General features: G+C 49.7%; 1 protein-coding gene across 2 annotated transcripts in view; it reads right to left on the reverse strand.

Annotated features, from left to right (window-relative positions):
- COL5A1 (collagen type V alpha 1 chain) overlaps positions 1-14,487 on the reverse strand; it is a 137,250-nt gene that overhangs the window by 15,991 nt on the left and 106,772 nt on the right. For both annotated transcript variants that reach the window (XM_068211093.1, XM_068211092.1), the window contains exons 33-54: positions 13,944-13,988; positions 13,607-13,660; positions 12,703-12,747; positions 12,007-12,060; positions 11,429-11,482; positions 9,398-9,451; positions 7,972-8,079; positions 7,728-7,817; positions 7,582-7,635; positions 6,871-6,978; positions 5,583-5,690; positions 4,972-5,025; positions 4,242-4,295; positions 3,949-4,056; positions 3,801-3,854; positions 3,301-3,408; positions 3,119-3,172; positions 2,672-2,779; positions 1,632-1,685; positions 1,430-1,483; positions 1,122-1,175; positions 629-682 (exon numbers count right to left, since the gene is read on the reverse strand). In XM_068211093.1, coding sequence (XP_068067194.1) covers positions 629-682; positions 1,122-1,175; positions 1,430-1,483; positions 1,632-1,685; positions 2,672-2,779; positions 3,119-3,172; positions 3,301-3,408; positions 3,801-3,854; positions 3,949-4,056; positions 4,242-4,295; positions 4,972-5,025; positions 5,583-5,690; positions 6,871-6,978; positions 7,582-7,635; positions 7,728-7,817; positions 7,972-8,079; positions 9,398-9,451; positions 11,429-11,482; positions 12,007-12,060; positions 12,703-12,747; positions 13,607-13,660; positions 13,944-13,988 — 1,530 coding nt within the window. The remainder of the gene's footprint in view (positions 1-628; positions 683-1,121; positions 1,176-1,429; positions 1,484-1,631; positions 1,686-2,671; positions 2,780-3,118; positions 3,173-3,300; positions 3,409-3,800; positions 3,855-3,948; positions 4,057-4,241; positions 4,296-4,971; positions 5,026-5,582; positions 5,691-6,870; positions 6,979-7,581; positions 7,636-7,727; positions 7,818-7,971; positions 8,080-9,397; positions 9,452-11,428; positions 11,483-12,006; positions 12,061-12,702; positions 12,748-13,606; positions 13,661-13,943; positions 13,989-14,487) is intronic.

The raw sequence follows: 14,487 nt of genomic DNA on the forward strand, positions 1-14,487 counted from the left end.
GGATGATTCCTGGAACATGATTTTGTGAGAGGGTGCCAGGATGTCACAGAGTGGATGCAGATCCATGCAAAGCACATGAAACTTCCTGCTCCTTGATTTTCCTGCTGCTCCCTCCACCTCAGGCACTCTCCAAACTCCTTCAGCTTCCAGCTTTGCCTGAATTCCAGCAGGAGCCACCCTTGGCTCTGAGCTCTCCTGGGTTCAGGGACACCCATCCATCCATCCATCCTCCCTCTCCTGTGCTGCCACAACGGGATCTGTAATTTCCAATGCCATCTCCATCTCCTCAGCACTCCCACCCAAACAATCCCAGCCCATTAATGCCGTGTTTGCCCTGGGAAAGGACACGGGGCTCTGCACACCCCATTATTTACAGCACATTAAATTGCCAAATATAACACTTGGATGTTTCAAACGAGGGAAAACATTCCCATGACCTTACCAAGCCCTAATTATCTCCACAGAGCTTGTTAAGGGCTGAAACATAAGCTCAGATTTGAGGCCAGTGGCCCCAAATTCAGGCTAATTTGTTGTAACACGCAGCAAAATCAACACACTGCCTTGGCAGAGGGAGATCCTCTTGGAATATCAAGGATATAGCACAAGTGAAATCCCATTCAGCTCTTACCTTGGCTCCTTTCTCTCCTTGCCTTCCTTCAGGACCAGCTGGACCAGGAGGGCCCTAAAGAAAGCCCAGAATAGATGGAAAACACAATTAGATCCTGCTGATCTGCAACGGTCTGTTGGAATTAGCAAAACAATGCTCCAGCCCCAGGGAAGGAGACAAAATGGAGACAAATATCCCTGAAAAGCTTTTTAAATTAGCTCCTTGCTAAATGAATCCCTGGGTTCTGCCAGCAAGGCAGGAAGAGCAGGAGTACCTCATCCTTGGATTTTCTTTGGGCTGTTAACATCTTTTTTAAAAAAATCTATGGGATTTGCATGGCACCTTCCCATCAATTTCTAACGATTTTGGATGGTGCATAATTTTATTTTTTTTTAATTATCACACATTTTACACAGTATTTACACAGCATTTATTGTAGGCTTAGTAACACCATGAGTTTTTAAAAAGTTAATGGAAGTGCTTTTGGGAAAATCTTCCTAAAAAGCCAACTCACCCGTTTTCCAGGGGGTCCAGAGGGGCCTGGCTCTCCCGTGGGCCCAGGGGAACCCTGCAGGGAGAGAGGGGAGGGGAACAAGCCATGAGTGCCCCACCCATGGATGGATGGATGGAGGGAGGGATGGAGGGATGGATGAGGGAGGGATAGATGAGGGAGGGAGGGAGAGATGACACAGGAGGGAATGAGTTCCTCAGTGGGCAATTCCCACTGGGAAATTCTGGTGGGAATGAGAGGCTCAGTGTCCCTGGAGCTGACACAGAGCCATGGGGCACTGGTGAACAGCTCTCATCTCTTCAGGTACTCACAGTCTGTCCAGGTTCACCATCATCACCTTTGTCACCAGGGGGACCATCTTGACCCTAAAAAGGAGGGAAAAAGGAACAAGGAGGTGTTTTTAGGGTGTGAATGTGGCTGAACAGAGAAAATGCCAGGGGAGCTGCTGGGAATGAGCAGCACAGTTGAGTTTCACCCCCCAGGAGGGGGAAGCTCTGTGAGACCAATACTTACAGCTGGGCCAGGCTCTCCAGGAGGACCAGGGTCACCAGGGAAACCAACTGGACCCTGCAAAGAGAGAATATTCCCAAGTCAGGGATGTGGCACCTGGAGAGCATCAGTGACAACATGGGGAGCCAAAAGTAAAATGGAGTAAAATCCCAATTTCTACAACCACAACCCATCTTTGCAGCTGCAGTGTTTTCACCCTGTCCCAGTCCAGATCTGCATCCTGACTACCAGAGCTCCAAAGGCAATGCTGGGACTTCCATCCCAGTTTTTCAGAAATCCTTTGGCTGGGTGACAGCAGAATCCTCCCAGTTTTGGGAATGTGCAGATTGGAAGGTTTTGCTTTTGCAAATGTGTGACATTTTGCACAGGAGGAGCCTTTCAGAGCATTTAATGACTGAAACACTTCACCATTCTTCCCCATACAATGTCTGTCGGGTGCTTCACATGATTCCAGGAGCAGCCTGCAACCCATCACAGATATCCCAAATCCCATCTGTTAGGAGGGATGACTAAACTCCCCTGCCTCCTCTGCTTCTTTGTGCCATCTTGCCTTATCTCATCATGAATTTCAGGCATCAGAGGAGCCTGCAAGATAAACCCTGTACCATTGTCCCCTGGTAAAATCAGAGCTCCACTGGCTCCACCAGAGCTGGAGAAATCAGCAGCAGCAGGGAGCTGGGTGTGCAGGTACAGCTCCCAAATCCAATAAATCTCCTTGATCCTATTTTGGAAGCTCTGCTCTGGTGCAGAAGACCTTGGAAAGCCATAAACACAAAGTGCTCCTACTGCAGCTCCTCTCCATGGGGTGAGATTCCTGACAGCCTGCAAAAAGCACTGATAATTCCAGTATTTCTGGGAAATATGGTACAGCAGGGTCCTTCCCTTGTCAGCATCCTAAAGAAGGGGGCTGAGATCATGGATCACCAGAGGAACAATTCAATGGTTAGGAAATGAGTTTAAATTTCCACAGATATCTCTGGGAACATCTTTTCATGCAGAAATCTCTGACAGCAAGGCAAGGCAAGCCTGAGGGGGGTACTTACAGGGCTGCCTTTGGGGCCATCATCACCTGGTGGGCCTTTAGGACCAGGTGGACCAGCAGCACCAGAGGGACCTGCTTCCCCCTTTTCACCTCTTTCACCTTTAGGGCCCTGTAAAGGCAAAAAAAAAAACTTTTATTATCAAGGAAAAAAAAAAACTGATTTCTAATTATCCTTTAATCAATTCTGAGCAAGAAGCTCTATTTGTGTCTCCAAACACAAGGACATGATTTAACAGTCCCTTCCCACAAGGACTGAGTGGTGTTCATGGTGCTCAGTCGTGGGCAGCCCAGATTTGGTGACTAAACGTGATCCTATAAATACCCAGGAACGTGGCAATGTGTCATCAATACCCAAATCCAGGACAGGGCTGGTTCAGTCCCTGCTGCCCCATGCCCATCCACACCTCTCCAGCACATCCACGTGTGGATTTCCCCAGGGGGCACTTACCGGCAGGCCAACCTCGCCAGGGAGTCCAGGCTCACCAGATTCCCCAGGTTCACCCTGCACATGGAAAAAGAGGATGGAAATATTCACATTTCTGCAGGGGGATGAGTTTTCTGCTGGCACAGCAAAGCCACTGCACGAGTGCTGCAGCAAACTCCTGCTTCAGGCTCATCCGGGTGCTTTACCTTCTCTCCTACTGCACCAGGGTTTCCTATTCCTCCAGGAGGACCCTGTGGACCATCTGCTCCTGGTGGCCCAGATGGACCTCTGGGTCCTGGTGGGCCTGGTGGGCCCTGAGAGGAAGGGAGGACAAATTTCAGATGGGTTTCTCAGAGCAATGTCAGTGAGAAAATATATAAATAAGAATATATAAATGAATAAAATATAAAATAAATATAAATATAAAAATAGATAAAATATATAATATATAAATTATATAATATCTATTATATTTAATAATATCATAATAGTAATATAATCATATTAATATGATATATAACATATAACAATAATATATATAATATATAACTATAATGTATAATATATAACTATAATGTATAATATATAACTATAATGTATAATATATAACATATAATATATAACTATAATATATAACTATAATATATAATATATAATATATAATATATAATATATAATATAAATAAGAAATACAGAAGCCCCTTACCATCTGCCCAACGTCACCTGTTTCTCCTTTCTCCCCAGGTGGTCCAGGCAGGCCCTGTGCAGGTGCAGAGGATGAATTTTAGCTGTGAGCATCTCAGCTGGGCCCCAGCTCTCATCACCCTGAACCCTCCCTGGTTGCTGTGAATTACCTGCAAGCCCACGGGGCCGGGGGGCCCGGGGAAACCTCGGGGTCCTTCATCACCTTTCTGCCCAAAGAGGCCTTGCTGTCCTCGGGGCCCGGGCTCTCCGTCAGCTCCCTACAAGGACAGGGTCTGTTCAGCCCAGGATAGACGTGGGGTCACACAAACCCCATCCCACCACCCCCTCTGCTCGTGTTGGGCAGCAGCAGTGCCAGGCAGGAATCATCTCAGTGCTTCCCAGGAGGCTTTTTTTTTTGGGGAAAAAAAAAAAGGGATTTCTGTTAATAGGGTGCAATACTCACAGCTGGGCCAGGCTGACCAATTGGGCCCTGGGGACCAGTGGGGCCTGGGGGACCCTGTCACAAAAGAAGAAATATCAGTGTTAGGAGCACAGTGACAAATTCACCTGGAAAAAGTGAACTCCTTCAATATAATCTCCATTAAATATGCCTTAATTCCCAAAAGAGAGATGGAGAACAGGGTCAGGCCTCCCTGGACACCCCAGCGTTCCTCTGCCCTGGTGCCAGTGGAGAGCAGACACATCCAAACACATTTTCGCTGCAGCAAAGTAATGTCAGCACTCAGCCCTAACTCCTGGGAAACTCATGTTCCTCAGGCTCTGGGCAGCACAAAAAGGGTGTGGAACTGGAATTACCACAGAATTACAGGATGGTTTGGGTTGGAAGGGACCTTTAAAAATCTCCAGGCCCACCTCTCTGTCATGAGCAGAGACATCTTCAACTAAATCAGAAAGAGAACTTCAGCCAAAGACCCAACTTTGATGGCAACACTGCCCGTGTTTCACAGATATTTCCATGCTAGGTGGGTGATGTGGAAATATCTCAGTGTTCCTGGGAGCTGGAGGCTCCCACTTGAGGCTCTCACTCTTTTTTTACATCATGTGGGTATTTGATGAAGCACAGAAGATGAATCAACATTAGAAAACGATATAAATTTAATTTCTATTTCCAGCAAGTCACACAACGAAGCAGACTCAAGAGAAGCAGCTACAGCAGAGTCCCCTCCACTCACCTGCTCCCCCTTGTCACCTTTGCTGCCCTTCTGTCCAGGCTCCCCGATCTCACCCTGTCAGGAACCAAGGGACAACATTAATCCATCACCACTTCCACATCTCAGCATCCCAGCAACAGCCCTGCGTGTCTGCATCCTCACCCCAAATCCCACAGGGACTGAATGGGTGAGTGGGCTCAATAATTCCAGAGATTTGGCCACTCCAGGTGCAACCAAACCCTCTTCCACCCTACAATCCCTCAGCTGCCACGCCATGCGTGAAGCTGCACCTTGGAGACCCTTTGAGCAGCCACAAGGGATTTGTCCCAGTTGATGTTTCCTGGGAATCCTCTACTCCAGAGGAGCTTAATGAGAGAGGGAATTAATTTGGAGAGGCTGAGTATCTATGGGCAGGCACCTGCTACAGGTTTGGGGGAGGCAACCTGGATTTCAGGGAATTTTGTGGCTGGGAGAGCACACAGAGCCCCATCTGCTGCTGCTCATCCCACGGGACCGTGAGTTCCACAAAAATCCTTCATCAGCACATCCCACCCAACTGTGGGATGCACCACGGTGGAAAGGCTGCCCAGTTCCTTGCCAGAGTGACCCCACGCAGCAGGAGCTGTCCCCACCTTGTCTCCATCCTCTCCAGGAGGTCCAACAGGACCTGCCGGGCCCGGCAGTCCCACAGGGCCCTGGATGCCATCCCGGCCAGCCGGTCCTTGGGGACCCTTCTCCCCCTGGAAGCAGAAAAACAGGCAGGTCACACCCAGAGCTCTTCCACCGAGCCCATTAAGGTTTTATTCAGCTGCTAATGACTCCTGGCTGGATGGGCAGGAACAGCAAAGCTGCTTCCAGCTGATATTTCATCTGTGCTCCTTGTCTGAAATGAAACAAAACTTCTGTCTTGAGGGATAATGAAAAGAACAAGCAAATGTAAGCAGTGAATACCCAGATCACAGCTGCAATTTCACTGCTACAGCAACATAATCTGATTTAATCGGAACCCTCTGCCATCTCTGCCTGGATGACAAACAAGACCCCAAGTAATTTTTACTCCCACGAGCCATTTTTTGCCGATTCTGGTCCTGGCTGCCCCAGCACTCTCTGCTGCTCCCTCCCTGGCTGAGCCCCAACTAAGGGGGGTTCTCAGGAGGCCCATCCTGAGATTCTGGACAAAAAAAAACCACCTGAAGGGAATAAAACAATCTCTGTGTCAACATCTACTTGTACTCCTTTGAGCAGGAGTTTTCAATCAAATTTGTTTGTTTACAGGAACTGAAGAGTGAATATTTTCCAGTTTCCTCGTCCATGATTGAATTGCATCTGAATCCTGGGTGCTCTCCTCTAAATAAATTCGATGCCACATAAATTGCCTATTCATCCCTGCCCTGACTGACACATGGTGTAGGTACTCAGCAGGACAGATGTTCCTAAAACTAATTCACAGGAAATTCTCGCCTGTGGATCAGCTGGAGTTTCTAACAAACCAGCAAGCCTGGCTGATAAACACTTCTGATATCAATCAACCACCACCAGAGCAGCCTGACATCACCAAAGCCACCTCTGATGGAGCTGGCTCAGTTCTCTGCCCACAGGCCTGGCCTTTGGCTGTTTGTCACCAGCAGGTGACACAGGCTGTGTCACCTTTTCAGCCCCCAGGCCTTCTCGTTGCCTGAGGACACACAGGTCCCTGGGGTCACAGCCATGCTTGACAGGAGTGTCACTTGAGCAGCTGACATTCAGTAGTTTGATGTGCTCAAGATGAGAAAATTCCTTTCTAATTGAATTCCTTCCTAATTGAATCCCTTTTTTTTTTTTTATCATTTAAATCTCCGCAAGGACTGGTTCCACACTCAGCTCCCCACTGCACACATCTCCAGCTGTCCCACAACTGTTCATCTCCATGCTGGTACTTACTGGAGCTCCTTTTTCACCTGCAGGTCCTGGAGGTCCCTGAGGGCCAGGTCTCCCTGGCAATCCTATAGGACCAGCTGATCCTGCAGGGCCGCGCTCCCCAGGAGAGCCCTGTTGGGAGGAGGAGGAGGAAAGGAGCTTTAATTGCAGTATCAAGCTTCACCCATGCCCAGAGAGAGAGAAATCCAAGCTCTTCATCCATGTTTGTGCACGTTTGATGGGATAACTGCCACATGAAATGTTGGTACCACTGGCCTAAGGGGCCCTGCAGATAATTTTTTTGAATTAAAATCCCTGGAAGGGCTGGATTCTCCTCTGGATGGTGCAGAGAGCTCAGTTCCTGGGGACACATAAACAGCCTGGAACAAGAGCATGAGCCACTTCACAGCCAGCAGGAAGGGTTGGATGATGAATGTTTCCTTCCAGGAGGGTGGCCCTGAGCAGGGATCTCAAGTGGAGACAACTTCCAGAGGGAAAGCAGGTGGATTAGAAGCAAAATCCTGGATGTCCTGAACCCCTGCAGTTCCCTCAGCCTGTCACGTACGTCCACAGCTGACCCCACAAAATGACTGAGTTGTTACACGCAGGGCTTGTAAAAGAAAGGAACACGCAGGGAGTCAGGAAAATCGGGATAAAGCCTGGAGCTGTGACTAACCCTGGTCTGGCCCTGCCAAGCTTGTAAATGGTGCTGCCTGCAAGGACAGGGATACTCACGGCTGGGCCTGGAGGGCCTGGGGGACCTTCGTTGCCTTTCAGCCCCGGAGAACCCTGGAAGAAGGAAAACAAAGTCATCTGGGGAGGTGGACAACTGGACCAGCTGGGAATTCTCCAGGTGGAGGGAGCCAGCAGCCTGTACTCACAATGGGGCCGGGGAGGCCTCGTTCTCCAGGGAACCCTCTCAATCCAGGGGGACCATCCTTCCCCGGGAGGCCAGCAGGACCAGGATCCCCCTGCAAGGACAAGGATAAATGCACATTCCATGGAGGCCCAGCTCATCTCCTCAGCCTCCAGATGGGATGAGGCAGGAGCTTCATTTCTTTTCTGAATCACTCTCTCCATCTCCAGGGAGGGACAGGCAACATGGAGGTGAATTCCAGTCCCTACCTTGGTCCCTTCTTTTCCAGTGAGACCAGGAAGACCTTGTTCACCCGGGGGACCTGGAGGGCCTGGGTGGCCTCGCTCGCCCATGGGTCCAGTCTCACCAGTTGGACCCTGGAAAAAAACAGTGAGAGAAAATGGGGTGGGTATTGGCAGAACAACTGAGGAAGGGAAAAGTGCAGGGTATCAGTTCAGTCCTTTGGGTTGTAATGGGATGGAAGAGGTGCCTTTCAGTGCCACCAGCAATCCCTGGAGACATTCCCCCTCTGGCATCTACAGGCACCTTGATCTGGAAGTGGCCAACATCACCCTCGGCAGACTGGAGGCACTGGGAACCTCTGGAGTGAGCCCAAATTTCACCCAAATGAGATGTTGCCACCACAACTATTACTGCTTAGCTTTTCCTTTCTAATTGAAAACTTCCTAAGCACTCTCCAAGCCGGCTGATTCCTGCTCGGATGGGGCATAAATAATGCATGAGGCTCGTACTCCCTGGCAATTACCGGCTGCCTCCGTGCCCTCCGAGGGCACTCAGGGTGACAAGTGCCACAGAGGGCTCCCCAGGGGCTCGTTTTTTAGGAGGACAAAAGCCACATGCACAAAGCCACGGTGTCCCTGCCCGCTGGTGGCTTTGGGGACAGGGCTGTAACTCATGTCCTGCTGCAGGGGGGCCACTCAGAGCATCTCAGCAGCCACAGATCACAGCAACTACGCCCAGCAGAGCCCCACCAAATTGCCACCGAACCTCATTTGCACTTGAGAAGACAGACACAGCCGTCAGGGAATTGCCCCTAATCAAGGAATTTACAAATCAGGGACTTTATGGTGTCATTAAAGAGGACAAATTAATTACTTTCTAATTAAAGAGCTGCTCCCCAGCAATTCAGGGAAGAAGACTCGACCCAAAGCCAGTCCAGCTCAGTGGAGGCTCACTGAAAGTTGTGCTGGTGCTTGTTCCCACAGAGCTCGAGGTGACTGAAAGCAAACCAGCCCGGCTCTGACAGAACCTGGCAGCACTTCAGATGAAAGAGGGATGATTTTCCTCACAGTGACACGGAAGAGCACTCTGGCACCACGTTTGCTCTGCCCTGACCACCAGCAGCTGCACAGCCCTTGGAGATCTCATTTAACTCTCTGTCTGCTCCAGGTCTTTGAGCTGGGTTGTGTTTTTCAGATGTTTTGTGTTTTTCAGCTGGGTTGTCTTTTTCAGCTGGTTTCTCACCCTACACCGCCTCATTTACGTCGGTCTAAACCCCATCCCAAGCCCTCAGCAAGGTGAGCTGGGGCCACGGGAGCGATTTCACACCTGCCTCAGGAATTTCAAAGCCACCTGACAAGGCTTTGCCTTCCCTGGAAAAGGAGTCCCTGCTGCACAAGCAGCTCCACTTGAACCAGTGGAGACCAGTTGCAGGGGTGAGCATTTGCTTCTTACCTGAGGCCCTACGACACCAGGGGGGCCTGGAGGGCCAGTCTTGCCTTGGAAACCCTGTTAGAGAAAGGGAAAAGACAGAGAGGTGACACTTCTGCCAAGGACTCCTCCTGTGAGGGTCACACTGCCACCAACTGTTCCTCCCCCAGTGAACCCCCTGACCAGGGTGGGCACCCGGAGGAAAAGGAAGTAAGAAATCAAACAGAAAGTGGGAAAAAATATCTTTGTGCATTTATAAAGGGTGAAACAGAGGAAGAAGAAGGGATTCTCAAAGCTCAGCCCTGCTGTTTGGATGGAGTTGTCGTGGTTTGGCCATATATATGTATATCTATAAAAATCTGTTATGCTCATAAAACCATGGAGGAAATGGCAATTAAAAATGCCATTAATGGCTATTAAATGGCTATTAAAATCAGTGGGAATTTCTTCATGCTGAGTAGCTCTTAAAAGCTATTTCCCTCATCCTGCTCCTCATTCTGGTGCTGGTTTAGGCTTGGATCTGTCTCAGCTCAGGGGCAGCTTAACCCACGGGGGCTGAGTGAAGCTTTATCTCCTCCATCAACAGTTGCTGAAAGGAGCCACAGCCGTGTTTGTCTCAGAAGGCTGATGAGCAGGGAAGTCTCCATGACAGCTCCTTCCAATGGCACTTTGAAGAGTGACAACGAGGAACTCTCACCACTGCAATTGTTTGGCTCTCCCAGGCTACTCCTTAAAAAGCACATTAATTATGGTTGTTACTCCAGCCTGCTGAAAAGCTTGAGGAATGGCATTTAGGACACACGGGCTATTTTCTCCTTGCCACAAAGGAGGATCAGATAAATCCCATGCCAACGCTAGCCTGTCATGCTTAAATAACTCCTCCATGCTATTCTGGCTGCCTGCAGATCAGAAAATATCCTGTCACTGATGGGGAAATGGCAAAATATCCTTGGGAAACGAAGCTGCAATTTAAACTCTTATCACAGACAAAGACCATTTCTGTGCAGGACTTTCCTTATTAACCTGAAGAAAGGGGTTTCCTTTTGTACTCTTTGAGCCTTGGGCACAGAGGCTTTAGAATCTGTTATGGTTTTTTTTTAGAGCCAATCTTTGCAAATCTAATATGGCCAAATATCTCAGCATGCCTGTTTGCTGCTGAATGGGAACTTAAATAAAGGGAAGTGTTTGACACAGAGATTTCAATCTTGCACGAAGATACACGGCACTGACCAGACTACTGATGTAGAAAGAGCATTTAATTCATTTTTATGCTGTTCTCCTTGCATTTTGGCGCTGTGAGGGGAAAAGGGGACAAAAAGGGGACTTCTGCTGCCTGAGTCTGCAGGGGAAATTGATCTCTGCAAGGTTGATGGCACAGGTTAACAGAGATTCTCTTTCCTGGGAGAGGCAAATTGAGGAAAGCAATTAGGGAGAGCTTTCAGACCCCAAAATAATTAAAAGACCATTCTCCATTCAGTCCTACAGACTTGGAGGTTGATGCTTTTGATTGCAGTCTCAGAAGCTGATGACAGCAGGTGCTGTCAAAGTTCTCATTGCTCCCTCCACCTTGGCTGGAGGTGTCCTTGGATGTCATGGAAGACTCCAGGAAGACTCAGTGTCAGTCAGGCTCTGGCTGGTGAAAACTCTTCACCTTTAAGTTAATCCTGACCTGAGGACTTGGCTCAAAAATACCACAAAACCCCCTTGTTTTAAAATCAGTCTTATGGCGTGTAAATAAATATCTGGTGCTGGGCTGAGCACTGTTTGCACTGCCTCGCTTAGCAAATGCCAGGCAAGTTAATTAAATTGTGTGATAAGCTGAGGGGAAAAAATGCATGATGTGCAAAACCTTTTTAATGCTCATTTGCTGGGGAAGGCAGTGGGGAGAAATGGGCTGCTACCCTCAGAGCACCCTGAGCAGCTGGAGAGACAGACCCTCAGGGAACCCAAACCATCCAAACTGGGGCTGCACCTCCCCAGCAGCACAGGAGGGTTTAGAGAACCCAAAATGAGGCTCTGGAGTAATGACCAGGCCAAGATTTTTTGGCTACTCACAGTTTCTCCTCTCTGTCCTGGGTGCCCAGGCAATCCATCCTTCCCAGGAGGACCCTGTGGCAGAAAAGCAGGGGGAGAAGCAGCATCATCGAGTGCCCAGTAATAAAACTGTGACAAATATTGAATCAGCCCTGCTCGCCTCAGCTCCCAGCTATTTCACGGGGAAATGGAGGTGCAGAACCCTAAAAGCTGCACCCTTTCCTTCCCACACATCTCCCAGAGGATTTATCCCACAGGAGCTGCTCGCCACACTCAGGAAATCACCCCCAAATCACTTCTGAGGTCGCCCCCAGTGTACAACAACTGCAGAGACAGCAGTGCTGTGCTGTCCTCCACGTCCACAGAGGGCAAACAAAGCACAGAACAGCCACAAAAGATCCCAGAGATCCTGAGTCAGTAGGAAATGAACATTTATAATCAGCTGCAATTTACTTGGCTATTTAAAATCTGAAACCATCGGGTTGTTATCAGCATGTCTCAGTAATGCCTTTTCTTGGGAACTTGTCAGGCAATCAGCTCAGGCTGGGTAGGAAAGGCTGGATTATCCCTTTGGATGTCCTAGGAATTGAGTTACTTACAGGGGGGCCTTTTGGTCCAGGAAATCCAGTCGGTCCTTGAGGCCCTGGTGGTCCCTGGGATGAAAGACAAGCCAGAGAACTTGGTTAAGGAACCTGCAACACTTGGTATGAAATATTGCCTCTGTGTGAGCAGCAGGTAAGCACAAAGGTCTGGAAAGGCAAATGCTGGGTGATTGTGTAGAAAAAATTACAAACAGAGCAAAACCCAGTGGGGGAAAAAACGAAAAGTGGGGAAAATCACGAAAGTGCCATTGTTTCAGGATTTCCCACCTGACTGTGACCTGGAGAAAGCAGCAGGAGGTCCTGGAGAACCACATCCTCCAGAAACTGCCTGAAATTCTGGCTGCCTGCAGTCATCCAGGGGGCACTTCTCCCTTATCCCATGAGCGATGCTTCCACAGGACACCCAAAGTCCTACCTGAGCCTTCCCTGGAGAGCTCAGATGGGACCTAAGTGCTGGAGGTGGCTTGGGGGACCTCTGTCCACACCAGCACCTTTCACCTTGGATTTCTAACCAGAATTTTCCTTTTTTCCTTTTGCTGAGCTGCATCCTGGCTCCTGCTCACTCCTCTCTGCTAACAGGGCACCCAGGAGGATCCACGTTGCCAAAAACCCCTGAGCCCTGCCAGCCCACCTCCTCTGCCAGAGCACTGGAGCACTGGCCTGAGTGCTGCTTTACCCCTCAGCTCATCTTACCCTTTCTCCAGGAGGACCAGGGGGGCCATCACCACCAGAGTTGCCCTTTTAGGAAGAAAAAAAACAAGAGAGCATTTTAAAAATACCCAAATCAGCATCACAACTTCTGTGTGCAAAGGCTTCAGATGGCACCAAGCCCACGGTGACACCACACCCCAGCAACTCCCCCAGCCCTCTCTAATAATAATTCTGTGGCAGGAACAGCAGCCAGTGACAAATGAGCAGCTGCTTGTTCCCCCCACATCCCTTCATAAAAATCCTGGGGAGATTGGGATATTTCCACCACACAGTGGCCTCCCTCAGAGAGATAAATGCCACCCTGAAGAGGAGGGATTTATCCGAAATTCATGCCAGCACAAAGCCCAGACATTTGTTTGTAAATCTGGCAGCAACCTCTCACAACAAAAGCTTTGCTTCCATCATGCCTGGTGATCAATGCTCAGGTAATCAGTTGGTTTGGAGAAAAATCCCAATTTTGCCTGGTGGCCAATCCTGGCTCAGCAGTGGGAAGGCAAAAATGGCTCAGCCAGGCTCTGGAGACCAACAGCACCACATGCCCTCACTTACAACACAGCCTAAGGGCTGGACGGGGGTTTAAACTCTATTTAAATCCCCAAACCAAGGGGTTAGGGGAGGTTTAGGGGCTGTGGGGTTGTGCTGATGTTGGGGTTGTGTTGGTCTCCAGTCTGGATGTGCCCTCAAAGTCCTGCTGGCTCCTGGGCCAGCACATTTACAGAACCTGGCACGTGTTCTGCAGTTGGGCTACGAGCCACTGAGCTGGGAATGAACCTCAGGAGGGCTCAGCTTTGGTAAAGGAGAGGAGGGAGATGGAGGCTGATGAACCAGCTGCTCTCCACACCAGCCCTGGTTAGGACACCACCCCAAAGGCTCCCCCAAGCCTTACCTTTGGGCCAGGTTTTCCAGTGCTTCCCCTGGGGCCTCTTTCCCCACGTGGACCCTTGAAAAGACACAAAAGGTGACACTTGAGGCCTTTCTGCTGCCCCAAGCACCTGAGCTACGTAGGGTCAACAAATCATCCCAGCAGCAGCAAGGGGAAAGTCATCAGAAAGATTTAAACCACATTCAGTGGTGACACCAGCCCCAAATCTGTGTGCCCCTGGCTTAGCTGCAGCTGCTGAAGGCCAGATCCCCCCAGTGAGGACACAAAACCCATCCCAGTTTCCCTTTGGACAGGACAAGGTGTGGAAAGGCACAAGGATGAAGAAGAACTGGCTGGTTACCGTCGGACCACGCTGCCCCCTCGGACCTGGCTTGCCAGGAGTGCCCTGGAATGGAAAAGGAGAAGGGATTAGGAGCCAGCAGCACAGCAGAGGAGCCCACAGCAGAGCCTGTCACACCCACACTGCCTCAGAACCTCTCTGCTTCTCATCTGCCATGAAAAAGTCAGCAGCAGGTTCCCCTCCACCTCCTGGTTCTTGTATTTATTTGAATTTATAGCTCTTGGGCAGGTCTGGACAGTGATCTCAACACCCAGACCACATCTGCTCTCTGAGGGAATGAATCTCCTTGGGAGCAGCATTCAAAGTCCTTTAAAACCCCAAAATGCTTTCAAAGATGAGGCCACCCCCTCAGTATCCCAAAAACCCAGCCACAATCTCTTCAGCTCTGCCACCCCAACACCTAGAATCCCTTTTCCCTGCACTGATCCCTGTTCCTGACGTGGGGCAGGCTCCTCACCCCACTGCTCCAGGGGTTGCTGTGGGATTTGGAAGGTGTGACACGAGTTCCTGCACACAGGCCAATGAAGCTGCCCTACATATTTAC

This window comes from Anomalospiza imberbis, chromosome 21 (assembly GCF_031753505.1).
Source record: "Anomalospiza imberbis isolate Cuckoo-Finch-1a 21T00152 chromosome 21, ASM3175350v1, whole genome shotgun sequence".
Taxonomy (NCBI): Eukaryota; Metazoa; Chordata; class Aves; order Passeriformes; family Viduidae; genus Anomalospiza; species Anomalospiza imberbis.